Here is a 24,347-nt window from a genome sequence, read left to right as displayed (position 1 = left end):
ATAGAATATTTTGAGTGTTTTGAAAACTACAAGTGTCCAAACAAAAAATTATCTCAAATGCATCGAATTTCCATTCACTACAATGGAATTCGAAAATTTATGAATTTTCAGTTTTTCAAAGAGTGTCCAAAAGAAACTCATAGGGACAGTTTCAATTCAGCCTTCGTCAACTCAACATCACGAGAAAAAAAATGGCCTTACCACCATCCCAAATTATATTCAGCGATGATGAGGATGAAAACGTAAATCTGAATGATCGAATCCTAAACAACATGCAAGTGGAAGAACAGAATATACCGGAGGGCCAACATTTCCTCTGTGAAATATCATTGGATGACTTAATGAGGATTGCAGATAATGACATGGACCCGGAAAGTCATAGGGAAATGTTGGAAGATTTACTCTATTTACATCCTGATGCAAAAATTTTAAAAATAATTTAAGTTTAAACAAAGTAATATAAAATAAAATAACATTTTAATATCATATATGTTTCTTCTCATTTATTTGGAATTAGTTTGAATTTGGGTGGACAAGAACAAGAAAAAATTATAAAACTAAATAATCCCACCGCAGTATACATACTAAAGCATATGGGTTACTGTTGTGAACAATTTTCATTTTTTATTGTCTTACTAATCATGTCATCTATACAATCATGCCATTCTATATATCTTAATAGTTTAAATAGGTTACTTACAGCACACTTAAATTTCCTATCTTCATGTATAGGACAATGGGTATAATAGTTTCTCATATTTGGGAAAACAGTTCTATATTCTAGATTTACAACATTTGTGCTTAGATATTTTTCAAGAAACTCTTTTTTAATTTTTCCAAAGACAAACACGTACTTAAAACTATTTAAGGGTGCTAAGACCTCGCCGACTTCAGTGTAATTTACATCGCCATCTTTCCAATCTAAGCCAGTAATAAATTTCTTATAATGTACATTTTTCCGTTTGGCCTCCTTGACAAGTTCCCTCCTATCGAAAGGAGGTTTGAATAAAAAATAGTTTGGTACAACGGAACCGCCTTGCATATACGCCAATTCCTTTATATATATGCAATCATTATTTCCAAAACAATGTTGAAAGTCCACCAATACAAAATCTGATTTTTGAAAATTGACCATGATGAGAAGTATAACCGACAATTTTACGAAGCCAACTAAATATAAAAAAGTCTCATCTTGCTTTTATATTCAGAAAATGAGGGTGTTAAATATCAAGTTTACATTTCAGAGCTTTACATTAATTGATAATTATATTTGATATTGGAATACATGTAAAATTTATGAATTGAAACACAGATGAATTTTATTTTATTTAGATTTATTTATTTATTTATTTATTTTTGTTTAGAAATATTGTTTAGTTTTGTATTTCTTCATAAATAATTTCCTCTATAGATTCATAAAATTTCTCTATATATATAAATAATTTAAATATATTATTTACAGCACACTTGAATTTCCTATCTTTATGCATAGGGCAATGCGTATAGTAGCTTCTCATATTTTGGAAAATTGTTCTATACTCTAGATTTACAATATTTGTATTTAAATATTTTTGAAGGAATTCTTTCTTAATTTGTCCAAAAACAAACACATACTTATAACTATTTAGTGGTTCCAAGGCATCGCCAACTTCAGTGTAATTTATATCACCATCTTTCCAATCTAAGCCGTGAACATATTTTTTACAATATGTGTTTTTCCGTTTACCCTCCTTGACTAGTTCTCTGTTATCGAAAGGGGGTTTGAATAGGAAATAGCTGGGTACGACAGAATAGCCTCGCATATACGCCAATTCTTTTATATATATGCTGTCATCATTCCCATGACAGTATTGAAAGTCCACCAATACAAAATCCGGTACATACATGATTCGAAGTATAACGGACAATATTTCGTAGCCAACTAAATCAAGGAAAGTCTCATCTTGCTTTTATATTCAAATAACAGAGAACATTAAACATTATTTATTTTTTTTTTTTTTTTTTGTGATACAATTTGGAGTAAAAATTGTAAACATAAATGACCGCAATTGAATGCATTAAACCTTTGCACTCGTTGATAATTATATTTGATATTGGGACCTAAATAAACCAATATTTCTAGTGGGGGTTGAAGATTTCCAAAACTGTCAAAGTATTCAATTTCTTTGTGGTTTTTATAATATGCTACCCAATGAGTTCCAGATCCTATACTTGAGTCTAAGTTTACTACACCACATTCTTTTGTTTGACATTTTTTCGGAAGATTATCTCGCATAAAGACTCCTCGAAAATGTGGTATATATTCTTTCCCAAATATTTGGATGTCTATATCTGTCAGCGGTCTGTTAGGTAGCTTAGATATTAGTTTTTTGTATCCGTATTATTTAGGGTAATACCCATACCAGTTTTGTATGGTTTAAGATAAAGTCCTTTACCCATAGCAATTGACTCCATACTTTTGTTGTGACGCATACTCTCTTCTAGTTGCTTTTTAGCATCTTTAGCAGTGTTAATTGTTCTTGCTATCGATGATACACCCGAAGATATTGCACCCAAGGCACCTAGTGCTGTTATAATAGGAACCAATGGTAGAAAACCGCCAATTTTAGGAACATTAATAACTCTTGGGATGACGACATGTGACTTTTTCCCTTTGAATGATGAATTAATAACTTTCCGAGCGATTTTTATTGCAGAGTTAATATCAACAGGTTTTTGCTTCTTTAGTAGTGTGTTGGCTTTTTTAATTGTTGAATTGAAAATTGTACGTCCGCATGCTTTTTTCTTCCTCATACCCATGCCAAGTTTTAGTTTTGCTTTCATTGCGTTGGAGACTAAATAAGCATTTAATTTTTCACCCCAAGTACTTTCGGTAGCTTTTACTCTCTCCCACGCCCTCTCTAAGAGTTCCTTATCTGCTTTGTGGCGTTTTTCAATATCTGAGCTTCGTGAATAAGCTATATCATGAATTTTACAGGCTGCATCCAAAGCATTTATCCCTTTATCACCCCTTTTCAATCTTTTATCGAGTTTTGTTCCTGGTCCACAAAATTTGTATCCGGGTAAATGTAGCTCAATGGGTAAGGCGTTGATTAAATTGTTTACGAATCCTCTTCCTTGTATGGATCGTTTGCGATTGACTTGTCTCTTCCGAAATACAAACATATATATGCTCTCAACTAAAAATAAACACATAAATTTATTTGGTCAGTTTAATAATAAATTAGTCGTCAATATGCGTTTACTTAAACAGGATACAAGTATTTCTGTTCGTGATCTAGATTTTACGCAAGCGAAACCTAATAAATCGAAACATGGTTCATTGTTACCCGATTCCATTCGATGTCTAATTGTGGGCCCATCAAATTGCGGAAAAACTAATGTTATGATAAGCCTTATAGAAAGTGAAAATGGGCTAACATTTGAAAATATATATTTGTACTCAAAATCGTTATATCAACCCAAATATGAATACCTGAGAAGACTAATTGAGCCTATAAGTGGTATGGGATACTTCATATATAACAACAACGACGATGTTATACCGCCACATGAAGCAAAACGAAACTCTATAATGATATTTGATGATGTCGCATGCGATAAACAGAATAATATTCGTGATTATTTCTCTATGGGTCGTCACAAAAATGTAGACTCATTTTACTTATGCCAAACTTACAGTCGCATACCAAAACATTTGATACGGGACAACGCAAACATAATTGTTGTTTTTAAGCAAGATGAAACGAATATGAAACATATATTTAATGACCATGTGGGTAGCGATATGTCCTATAAAATGTTTGTGGATATATGTCGTGAATGTTGGAGGGATAGGTATGGTTTTATGGTTATAAGCAAAGACGATGAAATCGCTGATGGAAGATATAGAAAAGGTTTTGACATATTTATTACACCTTAGTAGTATATGTCTTTCCACTGTATGCAGACGTCTACTTACACCCCAACTCATCTGCAACCGATTTGAAATTATTTTAAGGGCGGTTCTTTACTTATCTAAGCAGTTCGAAAGCCGTACGAAAGCGATTCGGAAGCAGTTCGGAAGCGGTTCGAAAGCGGTTCGAAAGCGATACATCAGTTAGCATTATCGGTTTAAAATAATTCAAAAGATTTCTATTGGTGATACAATATGAATGAAAAAATATTGAAAGAATTAATAAAATCTCGAAAAATTTTGAGAAAAAAATTTCAAAGCATAAAATTAGGAGAAGACGACGCTTCACATAAACTGGAAAATGTATTCAAGCCTTTAACAGATCCATTGAATAATTTAATGAAATTAAAAAATGAGAAAATGAAACAGCGAAATAAAGAACTTCCTACTTTTAAGTTTGAAAGTAGCACACCAATAAAGACCGAACCTCCTAAATCAAATTTTGATAAACACTCTCAAAAAATTATAAATTCTAAACTGGATTCTCAAAGTGATGAAGACAGCGACAATAAAGAAAATTCAGAAAATTATTTTTCACAATTGGAAGATGATAATTTCTATACTATTAATTTAACTAAACTTTTTAATGATCAAACTCTCGATACTGTATATGGACCATATAAAGACGAAAATGGAGTGTGGAAATTGGGAAACAGTCCTATTAACATTAGCGATGATAAGATTGTTGTTGGGAATCAATCGTGGGCAAACACGCCAGGCTTGTTTGAATTAATTACCCAGAAACAGCCACAAAAGTATGATTCACTGGAATTGGATATATACAAGAAAATTCTTTTGGGAACAAATGCTCATCGTAAGAACTATGATTCTGTTGGTCAAATACGAGGGAATAAAGGATATAAATATAAAAAGATTATCCAGAAACTTTTTGGTGACACTTACACTGGTAAAGGTTTAATGAGCCTAAATTTAAATAAACCAAACTATATATATTGGGATGATCCGAATGAATTAGTTGAACGCTTAAAACTTCTTATTGCATCTCAACAAGCTGGCCATTCAAATCATAACAATGAAATAATATCTATAATTGAAGAATTAAGGGAGGCCAATATAATATTCTGATAATTGTCAATTGCATTCAATCGAGATATGAGCGTCGATAAGTTTGGTCACTTTTCAAATTCTAGTGAGTTGAAAAGATATGTTCCGAAAATATTTGGTATTGCTATTGACAAGCATAATAACATCGATTTCCAAAATAAAAAGATTAAAAACGTGGGGGTACCGGTGGAAAGTGCAGACGCAGTCAACAAAAATTACTTACAAAAACAAATCGAAATCTCACGTGAATTACTAAAAAAAGACTTAAATATTGAAGTCAATACAATACATCAAGAAATATCGCAGTTAAAAACTATTATCAAGGATATATTTACAGTCCTGTCGGATATGCGAATAACATCTCAAGTTCATTAATCAAATTTAATTACAAAGTAACAATGGCCAAAAGAGGAATAGTACAAGAGATACACACTCAAGCCCGGAAAAAATTTCCCCGTCGGAGATATATAATGAAAGGAATTGATGACTTTTGGCAGGCTGATTTGGTTGAAATGGGAACTTATTCATCTTTAAATAGAGGATATAAATATATTTTAACGGTCATCGATACATTTTCAAAATACGCATGGGCAGAACCAACTAAAACTAAGAATGCATATGATGTTTCCAATGCATTTAGAAAAATATTGAACAAAGGTCGAACACCTAAAAATCTACAAACAGACGATGGTAAAGAATTTTTTAATAAAGAGTTTAAAAGTCTTACGCAAAAGTACTCAATAAACCACTACTCCACATTTAGTGTGATGAAAGCATCCATCGTAGAACGCTTTAATCGTACGTTAAAAAATTTTATGTTTAAAGAGTTCTCATACAACGGTTCCTATAAGTGGATTGACATTTTACCAAATTTAGTTAATCAATATAATCGGAAAATACACAGAACAATAAAAATGGCTCCTATTGATGTCAATAAAAATAATGAGGATTATATTTTAAAAACTGCTTACAATCATCTTAAAGTATATAAACCCTCAAACTTCCATGTTGGTGACTATGTTCGCATAAGTAAATATAAAAATATATTTGAAAAAGGATATACACCTAATTTCAGTACGGAAATTTTTCGAATAAGTTCTATCCAAAACACTAATCCTACCACATATCTATTGGAAGATTATCAAGGTAATCCAATAAAAGGAGGTTTCTATAGAGAAGAAATTCTGCGAACGCGACACCCTGATGTTTACCTCGTTGAAAAAATTCTAAAAACAAAAGGTCAACAAGCATATGTTAAATGGTTGGGATTTTCTAATGACCACAATTCATGGATTAATAAGAATGAAATTTTATGATGTGTATTTAGTAATATAAAATAAATAAAGAAGATTGAAACTTAATTTTGTTTTTCATTCTAAAGCAAGTTTTCATAATGTCAATTACATTAGCCCTAAGCGGAAGATCGTCGGTGCTCATAACCAATTATTTCCCACCCATACAACTTAATGATGAATATGAATGTGCTTTAGTTGATTTTCATTCGTATAATTCAATTCCAAATATTGACTACGATAACAATCTTTTCCACATTGGTGGTGATTGCATTGAAATTCCGGTGGGATCTTATGAACTGGAGGATATTGTTAAATTTTTAAAACATGAATATGTAAAGAAAAATATCAACAAAATATTAGAGATTGAGGCTAATAATAATACACTTCAAATTGAAATATATTCCTCCCACGACATTATTGATTTTAACAAAGATCGTTCTATTGGCGCGCTATTTGGCTTCAACAATCGAATTTTGCTACCTAATGCACGACATAAATCACATCAATCAGTGAACATAATGAAAGTGAATGCCATCCAAGTCCAATGTAATATAATCACAGGATCATATATGAATAACACACCGTCGCATATAATACATGAGTTTGCTATGAATGTCTCTCCAGGATATAAAATGGATGAGATACCCAGGAATTTAATCTATTTACCTGTGAATGTCAAGGAAATAAGTTGTCTAAAAGTTTGGATTGTGGATCAAGAAAGGCGTATAATAAATTTTCGGGGTGAAGAGATTACTTTACGATTTCATCTAAAACCGAAAGCGAAATGATTATCTATAATAAATATTACAATAAAATAGGTAATGATTCCATTCCGGAACGAGCAGCCGAGCTAATTACACAAAATATACTGCCCCAATCTATAAAACGTAAATTAACTAAAGAAAATAAACTATTCCTAAAATCTTTAAAACTACAGCTTAAGAAAAATGTCTGAAATATTAAGCGTTGCAGAAAAACCATTTTCTGATGAAAGCATTATTAAGAAGGATTATCATAGCTATATGCCATATATACAGTCATATAAAAATAATGATGAAATTAGAATAACAATCCAAAATCAAGATCTCTATGTCTTACCATCTGAAAGTTATATCTACATAGAAGGCTTCATAACGCTGATGGATGGTATAGCAACACCAAATGCTAGACTGCGAAATAATTGTGTAGCACATATGTTTGATGAGATTCGTTATGAAATCAATGGGGTTGAAATTGATAGAACACGTTATTTAGGAATGGCGAGTACTATAAAAAATTATTTATCTCTCAATGAATTAGATTCGAATATGATGCTGAATGCAGGATGGAGTAAACACAATGACATGGAAAACGGGTCATTTAATTTTTATGTTCCGTTAAAATTATTGTTGGGCTTCGCAGAGGACTTCAATAAAATCGTGTTAAACTGTAAACATGACTTAATTTTGTTGCGCAGTTCAAATGATCATAATGCTTGCTTTTCCACAAAGCCTGAAGAAATGGTTAAACTAACGATACAGAATATAACATGGAGAATACCACATGTGCAAGCTTCCGATATAACAAAGTTGAAAATTATAAAAACGATTAAAGATGGTACCACATTACCGCTTGCTTTTCGGAGTTGGGATTGTCACTTTAATCCTACATTCCCAAATGCGACAAAATGTAATTGGAATGTAAAGCTTTCATTAAATAGAGAGCGCCCCAGATTTGTAATCGTGGTATTTGAAAAAAACAACAAGTTTATACATTGTAATCTAGTAAATTTAAAAGTTCATCTAAATTCCGATACTTACCCATATGATGATCTTAATCTCAAATTTGATGATAATAGATATGCTATTCTATATGACATGTACGCCAAATTTCAACACAGCTTTTATATGAAAGAACCACAACCATTACTAACAAGCGCTGAATTTAAGAACACCCCCATGGCAGTCATCGATGTTAGCCACCAAAATGAAATGGTCAAACAAGGTCCCATAGATGTCAGAATTGAACTCGAAACCAGTAAACCCATTCCTGCAAACACCATAGCATATTGTTTAATAATTCACGATCGCTATATTGAATATACACCATTGACGGGAAATGTGCGAAAAATTATTTAATTTTTTTTTTCAATGAACCATACATACCTTTATATCCATAATCAATTTTAAAATAAATAAAAATAAAACAAAAATGTATACATCAATTTTTTCATTTTATTTATTACATTTTTTTTCTATATAAATAACAATTCTTAATGTTAAATTTTTTAAATACATACAATACATAATAAATAGTTTAGTGTATTTACATTAAAATTATATCCATTAGATCATTAAAATCCATATCAAAATCAGATGTATATTGTTGAACTAAATTTTCTAAAGAGGAATCAGTTTCGATTGCACCTAAATCTAAATCTAGACCATTGCCATCTATATCAACTAGCATATTTTCCATACTTGATTCAATTTCATGGTGACCCCACGCGAAAGTATTAATTCCATCTTCCTTGATCATACGCTTTGTATCCAACGGACTTAATACAACTTTTTTCAAGGCATTCGTATAGATGTTGTGTAGCTTACACCTAAAAGTGAGCATTGTATCACAAACTTTTTCTTTAGTAAATAGACAATTCCTATAGTCATCAATTTTATAGTTGTCCATTACACTTTTTTTCACACCTTTAGCCTTTTTAATTTCATAACCATCCTCAACAGTATATGAATACATTTTTGGACCTAAACCGACAAACTCTGTCATAATCTTACCACAGTTTTCATCCTTCATTAATCCAATTTCCTTTTTATTTACAAGAGGAAAGTTGAAAGGGTTATCTTCGGAATACTCAGATGTATCAAAATGTGTAGTAAGATGAGGTCTAATTTCTTCATACACATCTTCAGATTCGATGGTGTATATGAAAGAGTCTGTATCCATATAGTTTAATTGTATTCTTTCACCAAACTTTTCTTTCATAAAGTTGTAGTGGAAGTCATACATTTTCCACTTAGCTAATTCTAGAATACAAAATCCTAAGTATATTGGCTTATCATAAACAATTTTTGTTTTATTCATTTGAATAGCCCAAAAATTGTCTGTGAATTTGGATATACTATGAAAGTTTGGTTTTGAAATTAGAGCTTCAGCACCTAACTTACGCCTGTCACTATATGCCCACTGTTTTACAATAGACACATCTTTTCTTTTTTCAACATTTTCCATTGTTTTGCCATATACTGCATTGTTCAATAGTTTAAAGAAATTTTTTTCAAAAACAATATTTGTTTTTTTCCTACAATCATTGTTTTTGTCAATATATTCCTTTAGCCATGGTCTTTGACTAAAAGTAAGCACCCTATGCACTTCATTTAGAACGTAGCCCTGCTCTAAACATTGTTTTAGTGTCATGTAGTGGATGGTATACCTTTCTTTTGGTGTAAGATCTGCAACAAGTTTGTTGTGTTTCGATCCTCCCACTTTTTTGTTTTCAGCCGCTAAAGGTAAATCATTAAATTTATTATGTAGATGGGGTGGACAACTTATTGAAACTTCATAAATATACCCTTCAGGAGAATCGAATTTAAAATTTTTGATTACGTTAGGATCCCTAATAATGTCAGCTTCTGCAACCCATTTAAAATTACCATATGGTAAGAATTGCTGCATCGCCCATCCATATAGGTTATTAACATCAAGATATAATAAAAATGTAGATACAATATCAGGATTAAAGTTTTTCATATATTTATTATTGGCTTTGTGATATCTTTTACTACATTGAGTAATACCTCCACGAATGCCATTTTTTATAAAGTTGTATGTGTCTACGTCCTTCAACAATTCTAGGCTAAAACCATCCGATGTTATCAGCTTTAGCATAGCATCATAAGATAGACCAGGCGCCGTAAAATATTGGCAAGGATCCAGCTTATGTATGCTTTTGCATAAGATTCGAAAGTTTTCGAATATATCTGTGAGTAGAAGGACATCCGTTTTTAAATATAACTCCATATAATCCTGAAGTGTTCTACAATTAAATGTTGTCCAAACTTCTATAGCGTGATTGTAGTCCTCCTGACTACAACTATTGTTGGTTAATTTACTGTAGAAGTTTTCTATAGAGGGAAGGTTTATATCTTTAAGTTTTTGAAATGAATCCAAGTATTCATAACAAAATACACCCTTCCTTCTCATTAATTTAAATTCGTGGTCATTTGAGAAATTAGATCTAACCGTAGTCATTTTGTCATCTAACAGATTTTTAGCTAAGCTATCCAAGCTTGAAGGCATAAATCTTAAAGAATCTAAAAACCTATATTCTAAAAGATCCCCATTATCAAATTTAATTTTATGAGATACCGATATATATAATTCTTTATTTAGCGGTATAACTGAGGTATTTCCAGGAATAAGGTTTAGTAAATCTTTAATAAATAGATGACAGTCATATGACGAAAAGTTATGGAAAAAGATTGGTATGAACTTTGGGATCTTATAATTTAAATTACATTCATTATGGGCCGCCCCCCTATATTTTCCAGTAATATGGCAATGATCCCTAACCCTATCCGTATCTAAATTTTTGTCACAAATGTGACACAATTGAGCTGCGTGAAAACTGGATTCCTCAATAGGTGATAAGGGACATATTGGTTTTTTTAATGATAAATACCTTTCGTATATATCTCTACATTCTAAATCTAAATATTTAACAAATTTTTCCCCAGCGTCCTCCCCAGTATAAATCTTAAATCTATCTAACGAACTATCTACACTACATTTTATATAAAAACTAAAAGCACACGGTTTGTGCTTATTTATTGTTGATCCTAAACTATCTTTCTCTAGTATACACTCAAAATCGGCATACACAACGAAAGGGACATCCATCGTTTTACTTATGTTTTTAAAGCGAATAAAATTATTACCTGCATCCGGTACGGTGGTTACAATGTTGGAACATTCCTTTAAGTGATTCGACCACTTGTCGGAGTTTGAAGTGTATTGCAGGCATCTGTCGCAAATTTTTAATTTCTTACAATTTTTGGTTAACTGCGAAGATAATAATCTACAACAAATAAAATAAAAAAAAATATTTTATTAATATTTAAGTAAAAAATGAAATGAAGGATTTTTTTTTCTTACCTTGACATGTCTTTAATCCAAATATAATGTGCTTTACCCCCACTCTCCAACAACAACAAGTTAATGTGTACCCCATTTGGAACAACATTCTGGGATATGTGGTATGGCCCGATGACAGTGTCATCTTTCCGGTTATACCCATATACATTAATACTAACTCCTGGGTTCAGCTTTTCAAATTTTGGGATTTCTTGCACAGGCATAGGGAATTCTAGCCCTTCAAAATTTAAATTTATATTGTTTTCTAACAAAATATTCTGCTGCCTGATATCTACTCGATAGGATGAAGTTCGCGTTGGGTGAGTCGGCTTTGGGGAAGTTAACGCCGAAATGACACTCCATTTGAAGCAGTATTCATCCGTATTTCTGACATTGATACATGCTTTTTTCGAATATAATTTTGGTGGCGTTGGAATATATTGGGAACCACAAAAGCCAGACCATTTGTTGATGTTGATTTCAAATTTTTCAATTCGAGTCAAAGTCCATCCAGAGTCTCTTTCCTGGAAATCCGCCATTTGACTCTTTATTTCTTCAATATGCCTTTTAATGAAATCCTCAATGTTGTCTGACATAACCAGTCTCTGCATTTTGGACACATGGTACATGTGTTGCATTTGGAGCTCTTCACCACCCAACTTTATGTATTCCCCAATTAGTTGGATATTTATCTTCAGACTTTTATTCTTCGCCAGTGAATTTAAAATTAACAGGTGTAAACTCTTATTACATTCTTCGAATACCTCATTTATATCTATGGTATTCATATCGGTTAGGTACGTATAAGTTCCTACACGATTTTTAAATCCTGTCATCGTCTGTCTAAATTGGTTATTTATAATAACATCACTTTTTTGTATGTGATTCGGAGACTGGTGATGTTTGAACCAATTCATTGGGTTTACATAGACGTTGCATATTTCACATACTTTATTTAAATTCCTCTGACCATGACTAGGCCCTGGTTGCTGGTCAAAATTAAACTGTTGCTGCTCAAATATGTTTGAGTGTTGCTCCAAGTTTTGATTTTGCTGCAGCAATTGTTGATGAAAGATAGGTCCTGGATGATGCAGCAAGTTAAAATGTTGTTGTTGTTGGGACCCTGGATTAAGCCCTGGTTGCTGATCCCAATTATATTGTTGTTGGGGGTAGATTCCACCTCCCACGGACATGTTTATGTGTTGTTGCTGTTGTTGTTGCTGTTGTTGTTCCTGTTGTTGTCCAAAACCTTGTCTATGCATTGTCGCTTGGTGAATTTCCATATGTAATTTCAATGCATAGACATTTCGCACCATCAAACCACATAAACTACACGTTTTGTGTGTCTGCAAATGTTTTTGGAGTGCATTTTGGCTTTTGAACATTTTTCCGCATACTTTGCACGTCAACATTTGGGATTCCATTTTGTTTAAAGTTCTTTCAAATATTTCTTTTTTAAATTTTTATAAATAAAACTTTTATTAATTATTTTTGCAGCACAAGAAACAAATCGCAATTTTTTATTAAAAGGTACGATTCTTTTCTTTTTTCTTTTTTGTTTATATTTATTATTTTGCAACAAAAAGTCTCAACGTATTTTACGTGTTTTGATTTATTTATTTATTTTTTTTTTTTTTTTTGTATAACACCAAAAAAATTCACAACGTCCGTTTCTGTTTTTTTCGTTTGTTAACAAATGTTGTTTTTTTTTTCACAACGTGTCCGTTTCTGTTTTTTTTTTTTCGTTTGTTAACAAATGTTGTCTTTTTCACAACGTAAAACTTCGATTTTTTTTTTTTTGTAAAACACCAAAAAAATTAACAAAATTCTGTTTTTTTCAGTTTTTTTAAATGTTGTATTCACAACGTAAAACTCCGTGCATATGAATTGCTAAGTCGGGGTTTAGAATTCAATTGGGAACTAAAATTTCAAATGAATATACTATATATTTCTTCGAGGAATGAGATATTTATCCCTTTATAAATACACATTTCTTCTCAAAAGTAACAAATACATAAGAATCTAAACAAATAGACACATTGCCTGATTTTCATAGATATTTTGTATGCAATTAGACATCAATGTTTACATCTTACTAGGCGATCAGAAAACTCCACACAGTCAACCAAGAAATCAAATCGAATAACTCAAATTTTCCCAACAGCCAAAATCTTATCTCACCCCCTCCATACCTTATCTTCACGATACATATACATCTTGGGTGGTCATTCTGTGCAATGACAAACAAATCAATAGGATTTCCCAACAGTGAAACACTTATCTCTTCCCCCTACACCTTCTTCCTCCAAATCTAGGTTTCAGCGATTGTTCAATACTAGGCGATCAGAAAACTCCACACAGCCAACCAAGAAATCAAATCGAATAACTCAAATTTTCCCAACAGCCAATCTCACCCCCTCCAAACCTTATCTTCACGATACATGTACATGCACATGCATTTCTTCAGAATCTCAGACGATCACTCTGTCTCTCATTTCAGAATGCTAAACAAATCAATAGCATTCTCAACAGTGAATCGCTTATCTCTTCACCCTATCGCTTCTTCTATGGCACATAAACAAACACCAAATCTAGGTTTCAGCGATTGTTCAATACTAGGCGATCAGAAAACTCCACACAGTCAACCAAGAAATCAAATCGAATAACACAAAATTTCCCAACAGCCAAAATCTTATCTCACCCCCTCCCTATCTCATCTTCACGACACATGCACATGCATTTCTTCAGAATCTCAGACGGTCACTTTGTCTCCCATTTTAGAATGCTAAACAAATCAATAGCATTCTCAACAGCGAATCACTTATCTCTTCACCCTATCCCTTCTTCTATGGCACATAAATAAACACCAAATCTAGGTTTCAACGATTGTTCAATACTAGGCGATCAGAAAACTCCACACACTTTTCCCAACAGCCAAACTCTTATCTCTCCCCATCCCTATCTCATCTTCACGATACATGCACATGCACCACACCGCCAGCCAATGCATTCAATACAATGACACTCATACATACAGGGAAAATTTTTTTTGGATGACCTTATGACCTATCATAGAAAGCCCATTAAAAAAAGCCCATTAAAAAAAGCCCATAAAAAAAAGGCCATTAAAGTGGATCAGTCTATACGTATTACACTACTTATTAAAGATTTATAGTCATTAACAGTGCTTGATATAAACGAATTTGACTGATTTTTGGATAAAATATTATTTTTTATTGCAAAAATAACAATTTTGTAACAAAAAACTGTTTTTGGTACAAAACTTTAAAATTTGGAAGGAATTCAAAAACTTACAAAAGAAGAACGTGGAGTCGAGTATAAACATACATAAATAATTTTATAATATAAATATAAATTTATTTAGGCGTGAGCAGTTTTTTACTAGCATTTAACACCATCGGTCTAAAATGCCTTTTATTTTTTTAATAATTCATTTTAAAGAAAATAAAATTTTTAAATTGTTTTAGCTGCAAAACTCGAACTTAATGCCCTCTTTTATATTTGAAGGTGTCCGTCAACTCCTCTTGGACTACTTATTAGTAAAGAGGAACTAAACTTTGTTTTTATACATTTTACTGTGTAATTTTTCACTATTTCCTCCTTATTTCATTTTACTGTCCCAACTCTAAAAAGAGTATAGTGCCCTTTCGTTATTTTTATGAAGACCCCTCATTTCTTTTAACGAACCAAAAAAAAAATTGTGCCCATAATGCCAAAATGATAAATAAAACACATGTCCACACATACAGAAAATGCTGCTCTCAAGGCGAAAACACAGGCTTTTTTTCAAATGTCTATTCTCTTGGTTCCGAATGTCCATTCTCTTTATTCAAATTAAATAATATTTAAACTTAAGCATATCAAATTTTTTGCCTTATCATAAAACAGTTTTCTGAAACAACATACAAGCGGTTTCACAGAAATTGTTCTCTTTTGATTCTTTCGCTGTGTTATGTTGATATCTTTTGTCAACTCTCCCGGTTTCCATCTCTATTTCTTTCTTATTACTCTCTCTGTCGCTTTGAATAAAATATCACAACAAATGTATGTTTAGTCGAAATTTGTAAATTTATACATGTTTGCATTCACACATATGATTTTTATGAAACATTCATGCCCCAAACATAATATATTCTAACATATTAACATAGATGTCCCAAACATTTAGTGTTAGTTTAGGAACATTACATGTTTGCACTTAAATATATTGTGTTTTAAAATTGTGCCCGAAACACATTTTGTTTATATCGGAACATATGAAAAACATATATTTCTAAGAGTGTGTGAGCAAGAGTCTTTAAAAGCTATTTGTGCGTGAGTACAGTTTTTCATTTCGTGAATGTGCCTTAGTTCCTACCACTGCGTGAGTAAACATTATCCCTCGTGAATGTGCGTGAATTAAATTTCGTACACCCTCAAAAAAAAATCGCTTCTTTAACATATGTTCCAAAGATATTTTGCAGGAAGCACATATATTATTGGATACTGCCGAAACATTAATATGTTTGTTTTATGTGAACATATTATATGTTTAGAAGCATTTTGAGCCCAAAAATATTATATGCTCGGAAGAATTTTTCCCAAAGACGATTGTGCTCATTCCCTAACATACTCGTAATTTTCACTTCCACGAAATATTTTAGTTCTTGCCACCTTTTTCTGTTATACAAATAATGTTGAAGAAATTATTCACTTTTATAAATTTTTTTAAATTTTACCTTTCGCCTGCACGGAGAATCGAACCGAGGACCATACAGTTTGTAAGCCAACACACTATCCACTGGGCTACGTAGCTGTTATAGTCACCAGTAGATAATTATCGTTATAAGTTACATTTATATAGCATAGTTTGCAGCGCCCACGAGCCCATGCAAATATAACTTTATTTAACAGAAACATACATTTGTTTGCAACGTGGAGCAGTGGTTAGCATGTCTGCCTTGCATACAAAGGGTCGTGGGTTCAATCCCTGCTCCGACCGAACACTTTTTTTTTTAATTTAACTTTAAAACTTTAAAATTGGGAAGGAATTCAAAAACTCTAACAAAAGAAGAACGTGGAGTCGAGTATAAACATACATAAATAATTTTATAATATAAACATAAATATATTTAGGCGTGAACAGTTTTTTACTAGCATTTAACACCATCGCTGTAAAATGCCTTTTAATTTTCTTTAATAATTCATTTTAAAGAAAATAAACTTTTTAAATTGTTTTAGCTGCAAAACTCGAACTTAATGCCTGCTTTTATATTTTAAGGTACCCGTCAACTCCACGTGGACTACTTATTAATTAAAGAGGAACTAAACTTTGTTTTTATACATTTAACTGTGTAATTTTTCACTATTTCCTCCTTATTTCATTTTACTGTCCCAACTCTAAAAAGAGTATAGTGCTCTTTCGTTATTTTTATGAAGACCCCTGATTTCTTTTAACGAACCAAGAAAAAAATTGTGCCCATAATGCCAAAATGATAAACAAAACACGTGTCAACACATACATAAAATGCTGATATCAAGGCGAAAACATATGCTGTTTGTTTTTCAAATGTCTATTCTCTTGGTTCCGAATGTCTATTCTCTTCATTCAAATTAAATAATATTTAGACTTAAGCATATCAAATTTTTGGCCTTATCATAAAACAGTTTTCCGAAACAACATACAAGCGGTTTCACAGAAATTGTTCTCTTTTGATTCTTTTGCTGTGTTATGTTGATATCTTTCGTCAACTCTCCCGGTTTCCATCTCTCTTTCTCTATACTCTCTCTTTCGCTTTGAATAAAATATCGCAACATATGTATGTTTAGTCGAAATTTGTAAATTTATATATGTTTGCATTCACACATATGATTTTTATGAAACATTCATGCCCCAAACATAATATATTCTAACATATTAATATAGGTGTCCCAAACATTTAGTGTTAGTTTAAGAACATTACATGTTTGCACTTAAATATATTGTGTTTTAAAATTGCGCCCGAAACACATTTTGTTTATATCGGAACATATGAAAAACATATTTTTCTAACTGTATACATACCTCTAAATAAGATACACCATTATTTGAAGCGTTAAAAGTATCCCTTCTTTTAATTAGGGTTTATATTAGGGTTAATTAAATAGTATTTCTTAAAATTAGGAATGTTGTTCTTTAGAATAATTCGCCTAAATAAAAATCACGCGGCATTTTTTACACCCTCAAAAAAAATCGCTTCTTTAACATATGTTCCAAACATATTTTGCAGGAAGCACATATATTATTGGATACTGCCGAAACATTAATATGTTTGTTTTATGTGAACATATGATATGTTTGGAAGCATTTTGAGCCCAAAAATATTATATGCTTGGAAGAATTTTTCCCAAAGACGATTGTGCTCATTCCCTAACATTATCGTAATTTTCACTTCCACGAAATTTTTAGTTCTTGGCACCTTTTTCTGTAATACAAATAATGTTGAAGAAATTATTCACTTTTATAAATTTTTTAAATTTTACCTTTCGCCTGCACGGAGAATCGAACCGAGGGCCATACTGTTTGTAAACCAACACACAATCCACTGGGCTACGTAGCTGTTATGGTCACCAGCAGATAATTATCGTTATAAGTTACATTTATATAGCATAGTTTGCAGCGCCCACGAGCCCATGCAAACATAACATTATTTAACAGAAACATACATTTGTTTGCCACGTGGAGCAGTGGTTAGCATGTCTGCCTTGCATGCAAAGGGTCGTGGGTTCAATCCCTGGTCCGACCGAACATTTTTTTTTGTTTTTTTTTTTTTTTTTAATTTACACATTTATATTTATACTATATTAAATTTTTATTATGAAACTTCGAAATGTGGGTTATTAAAGATTTATAGTCAGTAACAGTGCTTGATATAAACGAAATTGGCTGATTTTTGGATAAAATATTATTTTTTTATTGCAAAAATAACAATTTTGTAACAAAAAACTGTTTTTGGTACAAAACTTTAAAATTTGGAAGGAATTCAAAAACTCTAACAAAAGAAGAACGTGGAGTCGAGTATAAACATACATAAATAATTTTATAATATAAACATAAATTTATTTAGGCGTGAACAGTTTTTTACTAGCATTTAATACCATCGCTCTAAAATGCCTTTTATTTTTCTTTAATAATTCATTTTAAAGAAAATAAACTTTTTAAATTGTTTTAGCTGCAAAACTCGAACTTAATGCCCGCTTTTATATTTGAAGGTGTCCGTCAACTCCTCGTGGACTACTTATTAATAAAGAGGAACTAAACTTTGTTTTTATACATTTTACTGCGTAATTTTTCACTATTTCCTCCTGATTTCATTTTACTGTCTCAACTCTAAAAAGAGTATAGTGCCCTTTTTGTTATTTTTATGAAGACCACTGATTTCTTTTAACGAACCAAGAAAAAAATTGTGCCCATAATGCCAAAATGATAAACAAAACACATGTCCACACATACATAAAATGCTGCTCTCAAGGCGAAAACGTATGCTGTTTGTTTTTCAAATGTCTATTCTCTTGGTTCGGAATGTCCATTCTCTTTATTCAAATTAAATAATATTTAGACTGAAGCATATCAAATTTTTGGCCTTATCATAAAACAGTTTTCCGAAACAACATGCAAGCGGTTTCACAGAAATTGTTCTCTTTTGATTCTTTCGGTGTGTTATGTTGATATCTTTCGTCAACTCTCCCGGTTTCCATCTCTCTTTTTTTCTCTATACTCTCTCTCTGTCACTTTGAAGAAAATATCACAACATATGTATGTTTAGTCGAAATTTGTAAATTCATATATGTTGGCATTCACACATATGATTTTTATGAAACATTCATGCCCCAAACATAATATATTCTAACATATTAACATAGATGTCCCAAACATTTAGTGTTAGTTTAGGAACATTACATGTTTGCACTTAAATAAATTGTGTTTAAAAATTGTGCCCGAAACACATTTTGTTTATATCGGAACATATGAAAAACATATTTTTCTAAGAGTGTATAAACAAATAGTTCAAAATAATACATTTATGTCCTTATAACATTTCATAGTTTCAGAATTATATATGTGCCTGGTTAAGAGTACACAACTATTTCATCGGGAAATTTTTGAAGTAGGCGTTTTTTAATAAAATAATAATCTGATAAAATAAAAATCTAATATGTTACCCCAACATATTAGATTCCGATATTCGGAATCGCAAAATTCGTTGACAATATTTTCTTAAGCCTAAAACATACAAATTTAAATTTTGGCAAATAATTCTCTTTGATAAGAAGTTAAAATACACACAGAGAAGATATTGGTTGAAAATCGATTGTTGTAATGAAAATTCTGCAATTGGAATGAAATCACAGTTGTGTCAATCTATTTACTTTATTTACTACAACCATTATTTGGTTCGTTCTACCTTTCGGAGCTTATTATTATAGATTGTTGTTTGAAATACAAGTCAAATGGTTGTGTGAACTAATTCCCTCTCATGAAACATTTTGATCGAATTCGATACGCACAACCTACGTTATAAAACCTTCATAACCGTCATTTAGTATTCAGCAATTACAATTGATAGTCACAGCCGAATTCCGTTGCAAATATTTTTAAATGTCAATATTGTTATTATCAATTATTCAATGTCGAAGGAAAACGTGTTTTATTTTTAATTTAATATAAAAACCACTTAAAACTGAATATTTTTCAACCGTTTCTAAGTTTATTTAAATCCTCGGTGGACTGTCTGTCAAATATTTTCACGAACTACTCGCGCAATCGTCAGGATACTCAATGCTACGAGTCAGATAAACAGTGCGCATCAATTGTTTGGGATCAAATGGAGATCGAGTTATATAAAGTATAAATCATGCAACGACGTTAAAGGGCCTCTAATGGAAAAATCCATCTCCACGTCTTTACTTTATTTATGAAACCCCAAAGGAAGTGACCATGTAGAGTAGATTCTTATTAAATTTTTAAAACTCCACACTAATTTTCTAACTTAATTTGTTGTGTTTTTAGGCAAGCTATGTTGACCCATTTTTATGCTATGTGCTCAGTTTGGACTCCATTTATAAGTACTAATGTACTAAGAGTCCCAGAGATTTAACTCCCATTGCCTGTCAATTGTAGAACCCAAGCTGGCGGGTACTTTTAAAGGTGACAATTTTTGCTAAATTGTTATCAATGTATTGTATTTAGGTATAGTGTGATTTTATGTACCTTTCTATCATTTAAAAATGTAAAATACAATATTTTGAGGAAAAATGTATTTTCAATTCGGTTAAGGTGCTAATAAAGTTGGGTGATACAACCAAATAAAAAGGAGTAACGACCAATTGCATCGTCTAGTACAACCAACTCCATATATGGTATTGGTTGGATTTCCCATAGTTCGATTGAGTCGACCGAATTTATCGGGTATCACAACTGCCATCAGATAGTTGTTGCAACTGCAAAAAGGAGGTTGGCAATAAATTCGGTCATCACAACCAATATGTATTCTCTGTGTACAAATTGAATTTAAGTCCGTATCTCAATTTTTTTCTTTATATGAAAACTAAATTCCTGCGATTAGGGATTCCGAATATCGGAACATTGGGGGATTATTATGTTCTAGTCCTATTGATATCTATTACGCATAGCTCATATAGTAGGCGTCCATCTAAATTTTGAAACAGTAGACCTTTTGATTCCTGATTTATTTTCTCTTATAGAAAATAATTTATGATCAAAGAAATTTCGTTTGGGAGGAAAGTATTTCGTTTTTTCTTAGTGTATATTGTTTTATCATGATCTAGAGAGGGACATCATCAGTTATCAGAAAAAGTTCGAACTTGACCCATCGATCAATACGTGTGTTCAAATAAACTCAATTAAATAGCGAAAACCTCTTTTGGAACGTGTTCAGAACGTTTTTGTCATAATCACGATACATCTTTGCGAAAAAGCATGAATTGTATCGTAAGTTTTTAGTGATTACAGCCGATTATTAAGTCATTAAGCTACAATATCTAATCAGTAACAATTGTTAATTTTATTAGAACACTCATTTTTTAAATTCTATTGCTTTCATTTTGTACGCGCGGCAAACGGTTTCAAGTATTGTATTTTTGGTTACCGAAATGAAAATGAGTATTTATTGATGAAGTACTGCAAAGAAAGGGAGTGATAATAAGTATACTCTTGACGTAGACGATTAGGAAAATGTGAACTTTGGATCCAACATTAGTGCACTATCCCAAGAAAAGATTTTTTTTAAACATCTCACTCAATCTACATCATATAAAAAAAAAACAACAACCATGTTAGTATGAATCACCGAAGCACACGTTGAGAAATAAATGGTTTATTCAAAGATTGTCTGATTGATATCCCTTAAGTAGTAAGCATTAAAAATGTTATTGGATGGACTTGCGTCAGATTTTCTCATGTAAAAGTGATTTTGAAAATGTTTTGAAGTATTAATGCATATAATTTATAAGGTTATCGATTTCGCGATTAAATGTATTCGAGTACAAAAACAAAATTCAATCAGTGAATACTGTGTAAGACTTCGCAATATTGATAATATTTGTAAGGAGAGTATACATTTAGAGCTCTTAAACCAAATATAGAGTAATCATTCTTTCAACATTTGTCTTTATCTTCGTTCCATAAGAAATACGTTACTAGCAACATTTATATAAAGGGTTTCGAAAGAAAGTTTATATATATGCGGTGAAACTTTTTTCAAAATTTTATGCGAGGATGAAAATTTGCAGACAAAAGAATAAGCTATTGGTTCTGACTCCTGAAATAAGATTGGATCTAGTGTTATATCTAAATTCGATTTGATTATTTTAATTAGATTATTACAGATTATGGATTCAAATCCTAAATAGGAAAAAAATTTAAACTAATTGCATATCGGTGCACCCAAAAAAATCCGCTTGCCGTTAAAATTTTTCTTTCAGTGCAAAAGTTTTTTTGTTTGCTTTATCAAATGGTAACAAAGTGGGTGGTTTGAAGGAAGTATGAAATTAGATGTCTGAGAATATATCTCAATATATTTGATCATTTAAGGTGAGTACTAAGTTCGAGTTTAACCGCTAAAGTGAAAACTAAATCAGTAAAAAAGGCATGAAATTATACATATTTGTTGCAAATTTTATTATAACTTGATGGGGAATAGTCCAGAGCAAATTTTCACAAAGTTTGTATTCCTTAAAATGGATTATTAAAGAAAAGTAATCGTGAAAAAATGACGATTTTAGCGGCTAAACTCGAGCTTAATACTCACCTTTAATCGTAAAGAGATCTCACTTGCTCCCAAAACTCATTCACGACAACTTAACCATAGATAGTGTTGGACTCCAGAAAATCCGCAAAGAAAGTATCAACAGTGAATTAACCAATTGCCGCACAACAAAAAAAAACCTTACGTATCGAATTGAATGCCGATTGTAAATAAATAAAAAAGAACCATTATATGATTATAATGGCTGGGAATTGCTTTTGTTTTTTTATTTTGCCGTTTAGTAAAATTTTATAAAATCAAACTACTGAAGTAGCAGTAGGCTCAGTCATTCGTAAAGCACCAAACGGACGGGTTGTTGATGGTTGCTCCGGGAAATTAAAACTAAATTGTAGCGTTTTCTATCTACATGTGGATTATTTTCCAAAAATAAGCTTGATCGGCAACATTGCTAAATGAACCTCGAACCTCAATTAAGAGCAGCAAACAGAGAAATTTATAGTTTTCTACTCTTTATAGTGCCATAGGCAAGTCTCTTCTTGTTGAATTGATTTCAATTGATCTACATACATCTTTATTTTTAAATTTGTATAAAAAAGAGCACAACAGCATCAGCATAAGAGCACACTGAGAGTTGAGTGAACTTATTTATGTTGTGAGTTCGAATTGCAAGAATCCCCAAAGTAGTTGTGTTGCAGTGAAAATAGAAAACAGATACATTTTGAACGGCTTGCCGGCAGGATTGTTGAATTTCGGTTTCCGTCTAGAGTTACGTGTGTGCATATATGTATACCACGACTGCCCCAGACGGGTGGGTGAGAGCGGGCGAATGAGAGAAATCAAGCCTTTGCACCATTTGGTGTCAAACAAGAAGAACGTTGTCTAAGAAATATTTGTGCCGTAATTGTTTTTGGGAAATTTGCGGGCGGCAGACGCAGATGCAGAGACATTGTAGCCTCATATTTATTTTTGTGGCGCGTATATTTATGTTTTTTTTTTTCGGCGTGGAAAATTAGTCATATTTGTTGTTGAGTGAGAAAAATCAAAGAAAAATCAAAAACAATTATAAAAATAAAGACAAACCGGGAAAAGTATTGTAAACAAGAAACAAAAAACAACGTGTGGACGGACCAAACAGTTAGTACAACAAATCTTCGTCTTACACTTCTCTTTGGGAGAATTGCGTGGGTGTGTCTTACAATGAGCATGTTTATGTTAATTTAAGTGTAACGGATTGTTTGCCTTATTTTTTATGAATGGAAAACTTTGATTTATGAACAAACAAATGTAATGGATGGCGGAAACTAGTATAGTCTTCCCAAAACATCGATCGCAATTCAAATAGTAGCTGTTTGTTTTCGATATGAAGAGCGAAATACAATATTCCACTTCTGATTAAAACTTTTAAATATTTTTATTTTATTGGAATTTACCACACTTGATGGTGTTCACTATCACATTGTATTTAGAATGTGTAAAAGTGTAAACAAAAGTGGCGAATAAATTTACGAAAGTTGATCCTCGATTGCTAGCTTTTGATAAACTAATATTTATAGGAATGCTATTATAATTAACTTGCTTACATAGATGAGTCTAAATCATAATGCAAAAGAAACAGACATTTGAGCTCAGTTCTAGAAT

General features: G+C 31.7%; 2 protein-coding genes across 6 annotated transcripts in view; one reads left to right on the top strand and one right to left on the bottom strand.

Moving 5' to 3' along the window:
- LOC142240974 (endoplasmic reticulum metallopeptidase 1) overlaps positions 1–24,347 on the top strand; it is a 69,467-nt gene that overhangs the window by 19,909 nt on the left and 25,211 nt on the right. Inside the window, exon 1 of one of the 5 annotated variants that reach the window (XM_075312718.1) lies at positions 23,045–23,233. The exons of 1 other annotated variant lie outside the window; for it this stretch is intronic. The gene's annotated coding sequence lies outside the window, so the exon portion shown is untranslated. Of the gene's footprint in view, positions 1–23,044; positions 23,234–23,352; positions 23,895–24,347 lie in introns of those variants that run through there. 3 more of the 5 variants (XM_075312721.1, XM_075312719.1, XM_075312717.1) reach the window with 3 other exon arrangements.
- On the bottom strand, positions 1,839–8,395 carry LOC142238336 (uncharacterized). The gene is made up of 2 exons (XM_075309947.1): positions 8,115–8,395; positions 1,839–3,179 (listed from the first exon to the last, which is right to left on the bottom strand). Exons 1-2 carry the CDS (start codon positions 8,116–8,118, stop codon positions 2,362–2,364), a joined length of 822 nt encoding a protein of 273 aa, XP_075166062.1. The 5' UTR covers positions 8,119–8,395; the 3' UTR covers positions 1,839–2,361.

This window comes from Haematobia irritans, chromosome 5 (assembly GCF_050003625.1).
Source record: "Haematobia irritans isolate KBUSLIRL chromosome 5, ASM5000362v1, whole genome shotgun sequence".
In the NCBI taxonomy this organism is placed as follows: Eukaryota; Metazoa; Arthropoda; class Insecta; order Diptera; family Muscidae; genus Haematobia; species Haematobia irritans.
Note: the sequence above shows the minus strand (reverse complement) of the source record. Positions and strands in the feature narration are given on the sequence as shown.